The sequence below is a fragment of the Squalius cephalus genome (genome assembly GCF_949319135.1).
Source record: "Squalius cephalus genome assembly, chromosome: 9".
NCBI lineage: Eukaryota > Metazoa > Chordata > Actinopteri > Cypriniformes > Leuciscidae > Squalius > Squalius cephalus.
The window spans coordinates 35483961-35502589 of record NC_137130.1 but is presented as its reverse complement, the minus strand read 5'-3'; the positions used below and the strand labels follow the sequence as shown (position 1 = coordinate 35502589).

Sequence of the window (18629 nt, the reverse complement as noted above, 5' to 3'; positions counted from 1 at the left end):
CATCTAATATCATCAGAAGTCATTCTAATATGCTGATTTGGTGCTCAAAAAAACATTTCTTATTGGCAATGTTGAAAACAGTTGTGCTTTTTTGTGTGTGAAACCTGATACTTTCGGGATTTTTTTGTAACAATGTAAATGGATTTACTGTCAGTTTTGACCAATTTAAAGCATCCTTCCTGAATAAAAGTATTATTTTCTTATAACAACATCTTAATGACTCCAAAACTTTGAACAGAAGTACATGAGTAGTTTTATGAATAAACGTTAACTTTTAACTCATTAATGAAGGAATTGTTGTTCGTTGTTAGTTACATGATACCTAACGCATTAACTACGATTACGAAATTGTACCTTATTTAAAGTGTTACTAATAACTCCTATGTCAAACAGCAATAATATTTAGAAAAAATAATAATAAAAATATTTTACAAACATCTAATCAAATGCAGTGTACATTTTATAGTCTGTAATAATTATGGTAGCACTTTATTTTACAGTCCTGTTCCTCATGTACATACTATGTAGGGTAATAACTAGGTACTAACCATGAACCTACCTCTAAACCTAACCTTAACCCATGTAGTATTATCAGTACTTTTTTAGGTGAGTACACGTACAGTAAAATAAAGTGCAACCATAAATATGAATGTATGTTTCTTTTTTTCTTCAACGCTTGGCAGGTGCAAGTTTTGATTGAACATATGATTAAAAATACCACTAAAAAGTCCTAATTAATCTGTGTTCGTACGTTTGATTGCCGGCTTGTTTAGGTGTCTCCCGCCCCCCCAGCCCAACACACAACCAGTACCGGTGGGCGACGGCGGAGAACCACCAGCGAAGACCCCGACGAGAAAAGACGCAAGTTTCTGGAACGAAACCGAGCCGCCGCTTCTCGCTGCCGGCAAAAGAGGAAAGTCTGGGTGCAGAGTCTGGAGAAAAAAGCAGAAGACTTGAACAGCGTGAACGGACAGCTACAGGTACACACACACACACACACGCCAGACTCTCTTTGAGTGTATTAATGTGTGCGTTTGAGAGCCAGACAAAGATGGTGATGAAGTCATTAATGTAAATTAAGAAGTGTGTTTGCATGACAGCCACGGCGTGATTGTTCGAGTCTCCTGCATCGATATGGCCCTGTCAATAAAGACGTTTCCTCCAGATGTCATCGGCACACAAGCGTGTCGTCTGTTCTGTCGGAGCGTTTGTGAGCTGCCCTGCAACTCTCTCAGGGAAAGCCGTCTCGTTCTCAACCCCCGTTTTGTAGCAGGCAATTAGGATCCGCCACTGACAAGTTCGAAACAGTTCACGTAACCGTTGTCTCTGCTGATAACGGAGAATGTGGCTCGGCGTCGGCACGTTCCAGACAATTTAATGAGATGTGCCACTGTTTATTTGCACGCTGTCTCTTTCATTTGTCCATTTAAACAAAGCGCAATGCGTTCGCGAAGGGGTGGGGGAAGGGCGATTAATTTGTGGCTTATATGAACGAATAGACTAACATGAAACAGATGGAGAGCTGAAGAAGGGTGTTGGGTGTGTAACAGAATGTTTGGGACTCTGAAAGCGAGCGTGACAGTATGTTTCATCGGAGAGAAGGTGTTTAATACAAGCACATTTATCAGCGCTGATGGGCTGGTGTAATTGTCCCGTTGGCCCAGCTGATCGGAGCGTAGAGCTCTAATGATGCTCAATTACGTTAACATCATCCTTAACTGGCTTTTTAACGAGGTGTCAGGGTTTCAGACCAGCGCGCGGTAACACTCGAGCCAAACATCCCCCCTGTGCTGTCTTTATGGATGCAGCCGGTCTGCGGAAGCATTAAACACTTTAATGGCCTGAGCGGGCCTGATCTTACTGGAAACAGCAGAAGGGACAATTGAGATTCGTCCGATTTTAGACATTTCATTTGATGTTTTCGGTTTAAAAGCAGAGTGGGAGGACCGCACCTGAAGCCATATGTCACTTTAGATGTTCGTGTCATTGAAAGTTCACTGGTGAAATACCTGGAAGCAAAACATTAACAATAACAACTTGCAAAACATGTTAAATTGATGTTGCTTTCTTTGTTTTTCTGACAGCTAGAGACCAAAATATTGCCCTGTTACTGGTTAATTCATTGACCAGTGTTTGGGAATTTTCCTGGCCAGATAAAAGATGGTTTTCCATTTTTTCAGATATTTCCGACTTAATATATTTTCAATTAAATCTTAACTTGTTGACTTAGTCTCTTATGCTCACCAAGGCTGGATTTATTCATCAAAAATACAGTAAAAACAGTAATATTATGATATATTATTACAATTTAAAATAACTCTTTTCTATGTGGATATATGTTAAAATGTAATTTATTCCTGTGATCAAAGCTGAATTTCCAGCATCATTACTCCAGTCTTCAGTGTCACATGATCCTTCAGAAATCATTCTGATATGATGATTTGATGATAAAGAAATACTCATAATTGTTATCAGTGTTGAAAAACAGTCTGCAGGTCTTAATTACATTTTTTTTTAATAGAAAACTTTTGTAACATTATGAATGTCTTTACTGTCAAGTAACGCACATTTTTATGTTTAGACGATCAGGGTCGTGATTTCCCTGTCAAGGTTTATTTTGTGATATGCATTATCCTGCTTATACATCTACTCACCAAATAAACATTACTTACACTTTTACATTAAACATTAAAAACACTTATTATATGGAAGGGAACATTTACAGATTGACATGAAATTAGCACAGCTATGAAGGAAATAATTTGCCCCGAAACAGCGTTAAATGTAAGCTATAGCGTCTTTATAATATATTCGACCACAGAATTGGCCAATCATTCCAGACCGCTAGCCAGTTCACTATTTATTACAGTTAATATGTATTCGCCGTCTCTCAGCCATTGGCCACACCGTCTGTCAATATCAACATGGCAATTGAACACCCATACCGGTCCTCCATCAATGTGCCCGTCTTGTTTTAGCGTCAGCGTTGAGAACGGTGTTGCACGAGTTATTTTCAAGTTAGTAATAATAATAGCTTGCTTTAGTCAAGTGGATACCCTCACTAAATGACTGGATATTGTAGTGTTTCGAGCATTTTGATGTGATGTGGGAAACTGCGAGAAGAGAGGGAGAGGGAGAGGGAGAGGGAGAGAGAGAGAGAGAGAGGGAGAGGGAGAGGAGAGAGAGAGAGAGAGAGAGAGAGAGAGAGAGAGAGAGAGAGAGAGAGGCCTACTTTGTGGTCGTAATGGAAGATGTCAGTTCGTAGTGAGCATTGCCACAGTGTTGGAGCAGCTGTGTTTAAATCTGCTTCTCCTCTGCACACCACGCCAGCACTGCCAAGATAAAACAGATGGAATGAAATAAACTGGCCCGCTTTTAGACCGCTGCATTAAATGAGGAACAGAGAAAGTGTTTAAATCTGCGCTCTCGTGCCCTTCTTTCGCACGCGTTCAGCTCGCTGTAAATCCCGCTTAAAGTCACCTTGGCTGTTAAACAGCCTGTGTTTAGCGTGTGCAGAACAGCACGGCCCCATGGGAGTCCTAACGGCAGACGAGAGTAAATCTCACCAGTGTTTCGCTGACGGAGGGGAGAGCTCTCTCTGTGTTTCTCTCTCCTGGGACTCTGCCATTAACCAGCTATAATTGTGTCCCAAAAAAAGCTTAAATGAAGACGGGCTGATGATCTTCTTCTGTTGATTCCTCACTATAATCTGCTCGTCTTGATGGGTCACATGCTTGTTTCTCTCTGTCCAGAATGAGGTGACTCTTCTGCGTAGTGAGGTGGCCCAGCTGAAGCAGCTCTTACTGGCTCATAAAGACTGTCCCGTGACACTCCTGCAGAAGAAATCAGGATACCACCGTGAGTACCTCATCACGAGCCACATCAGATTCACACTGACTGACTATCAGTTTGCTTCGTCATCAGACTCACACTGCCTGCTTCGAGATGTAGATTTAGCACTTATGAATCAAAACAGCCATAAAATGTGTTTATATTTAGTTTATTTGTATTAGAGACAGCATGAAGTTAACATTGATGGCATGTGTCTGTCCTCTTAACCCTGTAAAGCCTGACATATGACATAACGGTCAGCAAATGGAACGTTTTTTTGAACCTTCTAAAAATCGTAAAAAAAAAAATTTCCGTACAGTATGTGTTTTTAATATCGCATTTGATTTACATCAGCCTTTTATGGCTCATATAAGCGTGACATAGTGAAAAAACACACGTTAGTTTTATTCAGAGGCCTAAACTGAGGTAAATATGCAATTTGGTGCAGTTCCTGATATTTATATTGCCAAAATGTGATATTAAAAAATTCTGATTGCTTATGTAAAATCAATAAGTTGAAATCGAACAGTTTTTTTTTTATCTTTTAAAACTCATTAAAAAAAATCCAAATTTGTTTTGTTTAGTATCATGTTTGGTACATCAGGATTTTATGACTCACTTAGTATGATATAGTGTGAATATGGAGGAAAAATTTTAGTTTTATTCAGGCCCAAACTATTTACTATTTTTATATATTTATTAGGCACAAACTGAGCAAAATATGCAGTTTGGTGCAGTTCCTGATATTTATATTGCCAAAATGTTATATTAAAAAAATCTGAAAATCAATAAGATCAAAGTTGAAATGGAACAGGTTTTTTTAATATATAACATTTTGGCAATATAAATATCAGAAACTGAATTAAATGCTGAATTAAATGCTTCGTTTTTATGATCAAAGCTCTGTAGTTTTAAAACGCAATGCAATACAATGATGATTGAGAGATGAACAAATATACCTTCCTGAAAAGCCTGATGGATTTGATACTTCAATTTTAAAATGATTTTTCTATATCTATCTATCTATCTATCTATCTATCTATCTATCTATCTATCTATCTATCTATCTATCTATCTATCTATCTATATATATATATATAAAAGATGTATGGATAATCGAGTAAGTCCAGTAAATGTTTATCTTGAAATATTTTCTAACAATATAAAGGTTATTCTTACATTTACTTTATGCTTTGAAATCTTTAATGATTTTTATAAAGACGTGTGAACCACGAGCTGAAGGTGGACATTTCTACAAGTATACTAAAAGGCCTTTTACATGCTAAAATATATAAACTATTACTTAAGTATCAGTGTATTTTTAAGCAAAGTTTTGATCATTTTAGAGGCCTTTGTGAAATTTTTGTATCAAGTATGATACAGTGAAATGACAAAAATCATAGTTTACCAGAGTTGTGAATGTGAACTTGCAGTGTAAATTTTTATTTAGATAAAAGATTGTGTATCACAAAAAAATGGCAAGAAATTATGTCTTTTTATTTTGTTATCCTCACTAGAATCACACAAAGACAAACATTTGCAGCACAACCAGTGTCGTCCGATTCACAACTCACATTTGTTTTGGCATTGTTGCCTGCCTTTAGATAGCACAGTGTTTAGATCTGACCGGAAGTAAACAGAGAGAGGAAGGACCGCGAGCTGGGATTGGTTGCCTGACTCACACACTAATGAAAATGCCTGTGTACTGTACATTGTTTGGGTTGGGAAACACATAAGCTGGTTGCTTACTGGCCCAAGTCAGAAGAGTCAATCTCAATCCTGAGATTTCATTCACAAAGCCGCAATTCCAGTTGTTAAATTTTGCTCAGGATTCAATAACATGTAATCTCACTGAAAGCCTTTTCTTTCTTTGGAAATGAGTAAAATCTCTGGACTGCCAGCTCTGCTTAATGGACTTGTTCTTTCTTTATTGGTTTACTTTATTTGTTTTTTTGACTGTAATAGATGAGTGTTATTCCTAATGAGTGTTTTTTTTATGAAATGTGAAGAGTGGAAAATGAACTAGCCCTGAGTGTGAAATAACACAGATTCATCTCGTCCCATTATTACCACAGAACGCCGAGGACTCATATATAAAAAAAATGATCCCCACTGTATGTAGCGCTGTCCTCTTTAAGATGAGTGATAAAGAGGCATTCAGAAACCGAGGGCTGCTTTTGTTACACGCGCGTCTTTGGCCGTTATGCTTTAATGACACCTTGTGAAATGTGCAGATCTGCGGCTCGTCTGCCATATGCAGCCACTTCATATCAATTAGCTGTTGTCAGAGGGACAGAGAAGCGGATGTGGGAGTGAATGTGTGTACGCTTTTCGCGGGCTTCAACAGACACTGAAGCTTAACGCTCTGCTAGTGTGGAAGCACTTTTGGTAACACTTTATTTTACAGTGTCCTTGTTCCATATGTTACATGTACTTACCATAGTAATAACAGTAAATTATGCATAATTACATGCAACTAACCCTCAACCAAACCCTAATCCTACCCTAACCCTATAGTAAGTACATGTAGTTGCTTAATATTACTCAGTACTTAAATATATAATTGCACTGTAACAATGACACCTTAAAATAAAGTGTAACCCTGAGTATGTCTGTGTCTGTGTTACAGTGTAATTATACATTTAAGTACTGAGTAATAATTAACTACATGTACTTACTATAGGGTTAGGGTGAGTGTTTGGGGTTACTTTATTTTAAGGTGTCATTGTTACATGTTACATGTAATTACTGTAGTAATAGCTATAAATTATGCATAATTACATGCAATTATCCCTCAACCAAACCCTAATCTTACCCTAACCCTACAGTAAGAACATGTAGTTGCTTAATATTACTCAGTACTTAAATGTATAATTACACTGTAATACTGACACCTTAAAATAAAGTGTAACCCTGAGTAATATTATGCAACTACATGTACTTACTATAGGGTTAGGGTAGGATTAGGATTTGGTTGAGGGTTAGTTGTGTGTAATTATGCATAATTTACTGTTATTACTATGGTAAGTACATGTAACATATGGAACAAGGACACTGTAAAATAAAGTGTTACTAAATAAAGTGTAACCGCATTTTTTTGTACATAAATTCCAACGCTTGGATTTCACACCTTGGCTGATACGTCGTTGGCTTTGTGTATGTGTGTGTGTGTCTGCATTTGGCTCAGTTTGTAACCCAGCGCTGACTTGTATTGACAATGATTGCCTCCAAAATGAGTGTATTATAGCAGAGAGTCTGACAGAAGTGCCGTTTCGCAACCGGGATGCGCCGCTGCAGCCGTGCAGTTCATTATGCGACGGCATTGTTAAGCAGCTTGACTGACAGGTCTCATGCATATAACGAGCGGGATGGTTGTCGGGCGAGATTGGGTTGTCTGAAAGCGGGTTCATTTGCAGGCATTTGTAGGTCTTTGCAAGGCAGAGGAGAGCATGGAGATGATCGAAACCATTCCTCAATCCTGTCTATGCGTCCGAATGCTGTGAGGGGTCATATATTAGTCACCTGTGCAAATGAGGCTCAGAGAAGAGCATCGTTCTGTCTCTGTAAACAACGCTGGTTTGTGCCACATTCATTGCAGGATGGAGAAGCAGCAGATGGTCATCACCTGTCAAAGAACGGTCTTAATATGGTGGAAAAAGTGCAAACGTCAGTGCGCTCACATTCGGTCACCTGAACGCTCTCGTCTTGTTCGATCCAGAGCAGTCTGTTAGGCCTGAAATATATTGATATCGTATCGTATTGTGCCTCATTAGGACAGGTGTAAAGTATGGCCGACGAGATCTCGCTTGGCAAAGCATTTTAAGCAACTACATGTACTTACTATAGGGTTGGGGTAGAATTAGGTTTTGGTTTGGTTTGGTTTAGGGTTAGTTGCATGTAATTATGCATAATTTATAGTTTTTACTATAGTAACTGCATATAACAATGACACTGTAAAATAAAGTGTTACCAAGCATTTTCATTTTGTGATTGCACGCTCCCGTCTTGTTCGATCCATAGCGGGCCTGAAATATATTTGAAAACCGCATTGTGCCTGGTTAGGACTGGTGTAAAGTATGGCCGACGAGATCTCGCTTGGCAAAGCATTTTCATTTGTGATTGCGTACTTAAGTAAAGTATGTTTCTGGCCTTAATCTCTCAGGCAGTGCTGCCCTGGTAGCAGGTGGGGGGAAATTACCCAGGATGCCCTGCAAGCAGGGCAGGCCATGCCTCCGCTTGGCATTGTACAAGCCCATCTGCTCGCGGCGGAGATGATCCGAGAGGAGGTGAGCGGAGAGCGGTCTCAGGAGCGTGTATGATAATATATCACCCCCGTTCCTGCTTAATACCATTAGGAGTGATTACAGATGCCTGAACATGTAAATGAAGAGAGGAGAAAACCCAACTCAGTTTTCTGTGTTCAACCCAGTCTCTCTCTTGAAGCCAACATGGAAGTGACTTAAACTGCACTTCATCGACTGGCCTCTAGAGACAGGCTGCAAAAGAGAGTCAATCCCATAGACCCCCATGTTAAAACGCCCAACTTTAAAGCAGAAAAAAACGTGTTTACAGCCTGGTGCAGAAAGTGGTTTTGGTCTATAAAGCTAATTTTGCCCTTCATGACGACTGTGAGGGGGGTGAATTTTTTTATAACTCATCCGTTTAAATGCTATTAAGCCTTAAAGTTCTGCATAATTAAGGGCGTGGCCACTTGAGTGACAGGTGGATTGCCGCTAATGTCACTACTAGCCATTTGTCTGCTAGCGTTAGCATCACGTCACCTCAGCTAATCCGCCTCGCTGCCCATTTTCGTTTATCCGGGAGTGACGCGCGGCCAAGATGGCGACGGCGACTCCACCCACTTTGGGCTTCAGAAATGCTCTTCAGAAACACTACGGGTGACGTCACGCACACTACGTCCATATTTCTTTACAGTCTATGCTTCAACCTTACGTGCACCGAGCCGGCGAGGGTGTTTACAAACCCATGGCAAGCACGAAAAGTCACCTGATCTTTCAAGCCCAGTCAATTCAGACGCTTCAGAACCGAACACACAGTCTAAAACCTCCCGCATTAATTACCAAGCGCCGTTTCGTGCTGTTCTTGCTTCATTAGCTATATTAATTATCATGGGTAGTCTGCATTTCTTTTTGAGTCGAGCGAGCGAGCGAGAGAGAGAGAGCGTGAGCGGGCCTTTTTTCATTCCCTTCCTCATCAGGAGCCAATTAATTCAATGCAACTGCAGAACAGCTGGTGGCATTTGGACCGCGCATCTCCGCCGCTCTCCTGTGTGTGTATCATTAAAATCAGGTGCAGTAATTATCTGTCGCTGCAGTAGTTGGCAGGGAAGAGAGGGGATCGAGCGCGAGTCTGGCCACACGCTACAGCCTCTAATATACCCTGATGATGTTGCTTTAAAATGACATTGTAACTTTAATTAAAGGTTACAAAGCAAGCACAGGGATTAATAAAAGACAAAGCATTGGACTGGGAAAGTCTTTAATCGCAATCATGCCAGCAACTCATCCGGTGCGAACGAACTTTAGATGTTTGCTGAGCTTTCTCCCTCTCGGGTTCAGATTCGGCTGTTTAGCGTGGGCAGTTAGTGCCTGATGTTAGACGTCATCGCCACAGCTCGAGAGTGATCAGTCACATGGTAATTACAGGGCAGGTGAGGCTAAGGGAACGATGGCACCATACTGTCAGTGGGCAGCTGGACAACTGCCAGTGCAATCAATATCGATATCTGTTTATACTTTGAACACATTTGTTGCTGTCGAGGGTTGTCACAGTTTCAGATGTTGTCCTCCTACTGTCCTGCAGAGTTGAGCTCCAGCCCTGATGAAACTCCCCTGTAGCTTTCTAGTAATCCTGGAGATATTGATTCAGGTGTGTTTGATTGGGGTGTGATCTAAACACTGCAGGACCTACTATGCTGGAGTATCAAATAAGATAGTTACTGCCACTGGACCATCACATGTAGTATTAACATGATTTAACTTTCTAATACATTGTGACACTCCCTTTGCTGACCTTCCAGTGCACATGTATCATTATGTGGGTATCCAGTCCTGTGCACATCTACTGTAGGTACAATCAGTTTTATAGCTTTAACACAATGTTGAAGGCTGAAAAAAAAAAACTATGCATGCCATGTTATACATTTATTATGACATATATACATATATTTACACTAGCAAATTGGCCTTTTGTGATGCTTTCTGCTACTCTTTTCATGCGGAGGTCAAATCAGCGCATGACGCTCGTGTTGAAGCCAGGATGTGAATCACGTGTTTGCACACAGATGGTTGAGTTTTTAATCTTAGAGTCTGAGAGTCGGTTGATTTCACATCATTACACTGGGACAGAAATCAGCAGGAAACATCACAGGAATAAATTAGTATTGGGGTTACACATTACAAGTAATCAGATTACTTTTTCAAGTAACTAGTAAAGTAACACATTGGGTCTCATTCATGAAACACGAGCAGAACGAACTTTTGTGTAAATCGTGTGTTGAGTGGTTCTGGCGTAAATTTTCGGATTCATTAAAATGTTCGTATTTTACAAATGTTAGTTGGTACGAAACAAATCTACACCTTGGCTGCATTTTAATTCACCTTAATCGGGTACATATTTACACAGCATTTTGAAAAAATATTATAGATAGTAATTACATAGGGTTTTTCTTTTTACTTTTATTATGAGAGCCAGTAGCCTAATAGCTCTCATTTATGAAAATAAAATGTGGCGTTTTGAATGAACTTCTGATAATAAAACTTCAATTTCTGCATCTGAGAAATTTCTCTTTTTCATTCGCTTTTGAGAAGACATGTTGAAATCCTTCGTTTGGTGTCATAATATAATGCCCATATATAGTTGTCAGTCGGATTTAATGGGCGGGATTTATGGTAATTGAGAATGAGCGTGCACGCGTGTCCCATTTACGACTGATTGGAATTCATTAACACACACACACATTTGACGTTTACGAAGTATTTGTGAATCAGGAGAAGAGTTTTCGGGAAGGTCTCTTTACGCGCAAATCACTCACATATTTACTCGTATATTTATGAATGTTTCATGAATGAGACCCATTATGTTTAAAGTTACAACAAAATATCTGAGTAACTTTTTCAAATAAGTAACTCAAGTTGCTTTGTTTCCCATGTATTGACTGACAGCTCTCCTGTCCTCATGTTGAGTAAATCAGGAGTAATACAGAGGTGTTGTGTGTTCGCTGTGTGTGAACATGATGATTACTGGAGATCTAGACTAAATGAGAGCATTTACTCCTCTCACTGGCACAAAAACATCCAGTTTTCCTCAAAAAATTCTTCAAAACTCAGAATATTAATAAAACCTGCAATAATTAAATGTTGAATTATACAAATGCACTTTATGTTCATATCACTTTATTAACAATATCTTTGCTGCTGACCTTCGACAATCCAATTCAACCTTAGGAATAAGCCAAATGACTTTAGAAAAACATCACATTTGTTTAATTTTTTTGCTTTATTGCTGAAGTAAGCAAGTTGAACTTTCTTCTCTTGCATCCTATTCTTCTGTGATCCAGAACCGCTGAAAGGTTTGCGTGAGCGGCGCCCTCTACTGTACAGGCGTGAATTTGCCAATATTTGCCAAAAATATAACTTTTTTTGTTATTAAAAAACAAACAAGCAAGCCCAGCTGAGATGAGGAAAATTCATGCAAAAGTAACATAACACCTTACTTTCTATAAAAAAGTAACTAAGTAACACTATTAGTTACTTTTTAGAGAGTAACGCAATATTGCAACATTACTTTTAAAAGTAACTTTACCAAACACTGTTAATTACATTTTAAAATATATTCAAATAAAAAAGTTATTTTATGACCGTTTTACTGTATTTTTTCATTTATATATATATATATATATATATAATATAATATAATTATTATTATTTTATCTTCTTATCGCGTCTGGTTCATTCATCATACTGGCAGGTCCATCAAGCACTTTGCATTGTGGGACACTTTGCTCTGGTTGTGTAGCTGCAAATGTATTTGGTCATCTGGGAATTCTGTGAAACATTTACAAACTGTGCATGGTATACACACAGCATTATTATTAGTATAATTCCCCCCCCCACACACACACACACACATAAATAGCAAACACTACTCAACAGACAACAAAAAAAAGCTGCAGTGTGTGCAAGCGGTTAAGAGCTGCTCCTGCCAGTGTTGTTGAGTCTCCGTCTCTGATGTGATCTGTGTCTGTGTGTCTCAGAGCTGGAGAAGGAGGACAGCGGCGGGGAGATGTCTGTTCCCAGCAGCCCTCAGAACGAGGCCATCCAGCACAGCTCCATCAGCACATCCAACGGCATCAGCTCGTCCACGGCTCTGGGACCGGGACCCGGACCCGGACCCGCTCTGGGCCCGCCGGCAGAACACAGCACAGAGGAGGACGAGGAGGATGAGGACGAGGAGGAGGAGTCTTCCTCACACGCACAGTCTTCTGGGAGCTGATCAGGCCTCCGATCGCTCCGTCCTGGCAGCCATGTTGAAATGAGCCTCCGTTTTCATTTCAGCTCTTTTCAATCCAGCGCATTTTTACAAAGAGCGAGTACGGAAAGCCCTTGGGAGGCTATGCAGAAACTCAATTGATCGTTATATGTTTTTTTTTTTATTTATGGTGTATTTATTGAGTTAAACGCAGAGTGTTTTGGAAGGATCAAGATTCACGATAGCCCAAATGTGTCCGGGTTCATAGTGAAAGGAAATGGACTTACTGAAGCACTATCAGAGGCGTAAAGTTAGAAGAACTGACCACTTTAAATTCATTTTTACAAAGAGTGAGTACGGTAGTTGGGAAAGTCCTTGGGAGGCTACGCAGAAAACTGTACTGATTGTTTTATGTTTTTGTTTTCATTTGTGCTGTATTTATTGAGTTAAACTTAGATTGTGTTGGAAGGATCAAGACGGAATGATTCACGACAGCCCAAATGTGTCCGGATTCACAATCCGCGCTTCCACCGCAGGAACTTTGAGCTGGTACTCGATGCGTTTAAACCACAGGAATCAGAGTCTAAATGAAGTTCCGAAAGTCCCTGCTTGCGGGGTAGTACTTCTTCCTTTTCAAAGTTCAGGAACGTTCAGGGGTGGGACTTGGGCGCTGGACATGCTGATTGGTTGAGTTCAAGCCGCATTTTGATTGGTCAACTCCAAAAAATGTTTTCATCCACTATTTTTAAAAGTCTGTTGCGGTGCGTGCAGGAACAGTTGTCTCTATTCGAATCAAGAATGGAGTTTAAAAAATACACAGATGGACCGACGACGAGGTTCAGGCTTTTTTAAGCTTAAATTTCGAGGATGAAATCCAGCGGGAACTGTAAAGTAGCGCGCATTGCCTGATCTTCACGGCACTTTAGGCCGCGGTGGAAACGCAGACAGCAAAAGTTCCTGGGACTAACTGTTCCGGGTAATTTCGGTGTAATCGCGGCTATAGTGAAAGGAAATGCACTATCAGAGGCGTAAAGCTGGAAGAACTGGCCACTTTAATTTCTTTGCCTTTTATATTTTGCACATCAGGAGAGTGGAGTTTTTTTTTAATGCTCATTGTTTTAAGTGCTTGACACAAGCGGTTCCAGCAGATTTGAGCTGTAGCTTTAAATCAAATCTTAAACTGATTGTCCGTCTTCTAGAAATAGTGACGTGTTGTTGTGTGAATGTTTCAGATGTTTTTGGCATGTTAAAGGAAGTCTTTCTGACGTGAACGATTGTTCCCTGGGCAGTGATTGTAGGAGAGCATTCTTCACAATGCAGGTTATTCATTTCTAATTGAAATTACAAGTTTCTTTTGCAATTAAAATGACATTTTAGGGGAATTTAGTGACATAGACTTCGCTGAAAGCTTTCCATGGACTTATTTTGATAAGAAGCTTAATGCTTTTTTTATAAGATTTTTTGTTTCCGCTTATTTATAAAGTGGCTGACATTGTATTTGTGGTGTCCGACTTTTAGAAACATTGAGAAAAGTCCTTAGTTCATTCACTTAAGTTGTCTTTCTGATTACAGTGTAATTAAGGAAGCATTGTATATGCCATTATGATGAAATCATTGTATGTCTTGGGATCATGACAAAATAATAATAATAATGTTTTAAAAATCACCTGAACAAACCTTTAACTAAGGCTTTATTTTCCAACCTGTGTAAATGTTTTAAGCAATTCTGTCTTTTTGACTCGACAACTGAAAATAAACCGGAGCTGCTCTTCAAAAGAAACAATAACAGATATAAAACTCTCTAGTCTTTAAGTTCAACTATTAACTTAAGTTACGCTTAGTGACAATTACTAAGTAAGGAATAGATGAAGTCTTTCATTATTATTATTATTATCTCTTTGCGTCCTCTTCTCTCTTTAAAATCTATTGGCTTACTACTGTGTAGTTCTACAAGCATTCTGCTCTGCTTTTAAGTAACTTGATTTTTGTTTCTAAGGTACATTTGTATGACAGTTGTTACGTGCTTACATGCATGACTGGATTCTCTAAGAGAATTAGACCAATGTTTTTCAACCGTGTCTCTGTTGGGTTGTTGCAGTTCAACATCTTGTTACTCTTAGATTTTCAGCCAGGAAATGGCAGCTTTACAATGGGGGGGTTTTGTTCTTATTTACTGGGTCCACTTTGGAAAAAGGATGTGATAATTATTGTGTTTGCGGTCAACTTGTAACTTGTGAAAGTTATGTATAAATTATAATAAATTAATAAAATGTTGTAATAAATCTTTTATTAGCTCTTTAAAGCCATTCAAAGCCTCAGTCATTATAAAGATTGTCATTGAATGAAACAATGTTTTTCTTTTTATTGTCTTGTATCTAGTTTTTTTTTTTTTTTTTTTGTATGTTTGTATGATATTTTGCTTTGTAAACTCTGCCATCTTGTGGAGAAACCTTGAAAATTCAACTCAACATTGTATTGTCACAGCATGGCACAACATCAACAATCAGGTATGTTGAAGTAGTTGTTCCACAGAGTGGGAAAAAGGGAATGTCATCCCTGTAAGTAATCATGACAATTCCTAAACTGTATGTCAGCCTGAGTTTTCATTCTTCAAAATACAGTAAATAAGAAAAGAAAAAAACATATTAACTGCTCAACAACAGGTATAAAAAGCCCTACTAATGAAACAAACCTGCATTAACAACAATGCTGGAAAGATATGCATAGTGCTTGCTATGCGATTCATAAATCTGAACGTAACGCATAGATAAACATTACCAATGTTACAACTTAGCATATTTAAAGTGTATGCACTATCCAAAAAGTACAAAATTGTAAAATGGCACGACTCCTTTAAAAGAAAAGGATTCATACACAGCAGAGGAGCTGTTATTAAAGGCCCTGTCCCACATACACTTCAAGTGCACTTACAGACTTGTGGACTTACAATGGCCACATTAAAGCAACACTAAGGAACTTGTCCTCTTCGGTCGCCCTACAGGTTGGAAGAGGAATTGTTCATTACCGCTGTCGTAAATAATTTAGCCTACCGTCGCACGCACGCACTGTTTATCCAGCTCCGGCTTTGGAATGAAGGATGTCCACAGACAAGGTAGAGTATGTTGCATGATTTAATGAAAGTATGATGTATTGCGACATCAGAAACGAAGAAAAACTAAATAATGACTATTGTAACGCTTGACGTGAAGCAAGTCAAATTTGTAGTTTTCTTATGTCTCATTCGAACTACAGAAACGCGACCCGGTTTGGCAAACTTGCATAGTGTGGTTATAGCAGATATAGGGCTGCAAAGCGAATCCAGAAGTGCCTTTCACCCAGTTACGACTTGATGAACCACTGATACGATTTTGGAAACATTATTTTAAGGTAAAAAATGTTCCTTAGTGTTACTTTAAAGGGTTAGTTCACCCAAAAATGAAAATTCTGTCAGTAATCACACTCTCCCTAATGTTGTTCCAACCCCGTAAGAGTTTCGTTCATCTTCAGAACACAAATCAAGATATTTTTGATTAAATCTGAGAGCTGTCTCACTTATAGGCTTCTATGTTATTGAAACTTGCCAGCCCAGAAAAGTTAGTAACGACAATGTTTAAAATAGTCCAAGTGACTACAGTGGCTCAACCTTAAGTTTATCAAGCGACGAGAATCTTTTTGTGCGAAAAACACACCAAAAAATACTTTATTCAATTGTTGATTTTCCTCTGAGTGAGTTTACGAGAGACACGACGCATGCGTGAGAACTGAGAAGATGACGCTCTCGATCATTTGATGGGAAAGTGTGAAAGGTAAGCCATTCATTTTGGGGCATTGGTGAGACACGTTTTCTCGTTGGTTTCTCACGATTCGGAGATCCAGGAAATGCACACTTCAGAACCATTTTACCATTTTCTACTAATACTCTAATGAGAGCTAGTTGATATGTAGATGCAAAGTTCCTCACAGTCAACAGAATGTTCAAAAGGGACCATCAATATAAAGTGTTACCCAAAAAAAGAAAAAAAAAAGGTTTTCAACTTGTTATGAGCATGGTCCTTTTCTTACACGTTCATTGATTTTATAATTTGTACAAAGAAAGATACTTCAGAAACCTTCAAGAGGTTAACAGGTTGACATAATTTGCTGAATATCGTCCAGTCTTCGAGATTCAAGCATTCTCTGTGAAAGAAGATAAAGAAGATTCTGTATGGTTTTATAATCAAATTAACTTCCTTTTTAGCCTTTTGAGTTGCGCATAATGCTTTGCATTAGATTGTGCCCTTTAAGTCTTTAAATTCAGTTTACCTGTGGGACGTGCAGTATGCTTCATCTTTGAGGGCCTACTCCACCTGGTTAATATGCCTAATGTTTGTGTTTGGCAGGCTGGCCCTTTCCACCCACATTCATGGGTATTTATTGTTGAAGTGGATTGTCCCAAGGCTTAGACTCATTTGGGCTAATCCATTCCTTAGACCAAAGGGTTCGTGCTTGTGCATACGTCACCTTCAACCTTGTTGGTCAGGCTGTTTTTTTCCAGTATGGCGATGTGGGTATTAATGTTCCTATAGCATCAATGTCATGACGCAGTGTTCAGTTCCACTCGAAAGGGAACGTCTCAGCTTATACCCTGTCTCTGAGAGGGGAACGAGACACTGCGTCGCTTTGCCATAGATCACGCAATGCCTGAAAACATCCTTCAGAAATCTGGTGACATGCATCTATGGTCTCAGTGATGCGAACAGCTATGTCACCTGACCACGCGGTAGGCCAATAGAATTGGCGTGTTTTCACACGTCCATCAGACACCAGCTCACACAACATCTCTTTCCCCTCTCAGGGAACCCGGTTACATACATAACCTGAGACGTTATATAGAATTCATTTATTATGGTGTCGTTTATATATGGATAACCACACCATAATTGCTGAAATGTGATTTTTGAACTGAATTATTTAAAGAAACCAATTCAAAAGAGCGATTCTTTGTCAAATCGGACATTTTTAGTCAGGAGTGATCCTGCTCCCCCTTCTGTTTTTCCTGGTATTGTTGTATTAGCAGCCTCGGAGAAGCTCATCCCGCACCTCACTGGGTGTGTTAACTATTGCTCACACATCATATTGTTTTCTCAAGCATGAGCTTTAGCCTGACAAGACTGAGAGGAAATAAACAGAGTGTGGATGTGCTGACCTTTCAGTGTTTCTGGACGAGTGCGTCTACAGTTTGTTGAGAATGCCAGCACTGCCCAGTCACTGTTGTACATGTCAGACCAAATTATTTTAGCTGAGTCACCGGCACCTTTATATTTACCACAGTACTGCTTTTAGACTCATTTTAAACTGAATAATTTAAGGACATAAACTAGCAACATACCTGTTAAAAATTGCATTGTGTATTCTAATGGCATTAATGAGATATAGTTTCTCAACCTTTAGGATGTGATTTCTCACTATTAATTTCTTTTGTACATTACATAATTATTTAACATCAGGTAAATTAAATTCTTAATTCTTAACATAAAACCAAGAAATTTCCAAAAGATCCAGAATCTTTGGTCAAAAATAACCATTGCTTCAGCCTACACACACAACACGCCTCACACCTCTTTTTAGTCTTCTCGTACTCAACAGACTCTTTAGGATATTTACTTTTATTCAACGGCAGGAAACGAGAGGCGAACAATAAATGCAGTGTCAGGGGCTCAAGTCCTCTGAGCACAACCACTGGGTGGCTATTGTCTGAACTTCCTGTTAACGTGTGTATAACGCACACTTAAACTTCTGTCAGTTCAGGGCGACACAGCCATCTGGGAAACATATTGGAGAGTTTGTTTTACTTTAAACCAATGCAAGGTTCAAGCCTGAGCAGAGCTTCAAAGGCTTTGCATTGCAGCATATAGTGATATTATTTTGTTGGGGAAAAGTTCTAAGAGTACTTGGTATACTATTTTTTACAAGTGTTCTGTCAAAATTGTGTCACATATAAACCAAATAGACATATGAATTTATTAGTTTTCTACTTTGGCAATGTTTTAACCCTTTTGCACTACAACAACTCAAATCTGCATGCCTCATATTAAGTATTTGCAATTTGTGGCATCTAATGCCAGTGTTTCTTACACTGCTTTTTAACTGTGGCACACCTGTACTGCTGAATGTACAACACAATTAAAAAATAAGTGATATTCTTTTGTCACTGAATGTGATATGATAATGAAAGACAGGGTGCCCCAAAAAAATTAGCCTGGGAAAACCCAGACAACTTCCGGCAAATTCAGATTTGCTCGAGAAGTAGTCTGACAAAGAGCTCATTC

At 39.1% G+C, this 18629-nt stretch overlaps 1 protein-coding gene across 1 annotated transcript in view; it reads left to right on the top strand.

Annotated features, from left to right (window-relative positions):
• Window positions 1–14665, top strand: part of atf2 (activating transcription factor 2) — a 34414-nt gene extending 19749 nt beyond the window's left edge. The window contains exons 10-12 of the mRNA XM_079880281.1: window positions 774–980; window positions 3753–3858; window positions 12107–14665. Coding sequence (XP_079736407.1) covers window positions 774–980; window positions 3753–3858; window positions 12107–12345 — 552 coding nt within the window. The 3' untranslated portion in view covers window positions 12346–14665. The remainder of the gene's footprint in view (window positions 1–773; window positions 981–3752; window positions 3859–12106) is intronic.
• Window positions 14666–18629: the final 3964 nt, after the last annotated feature.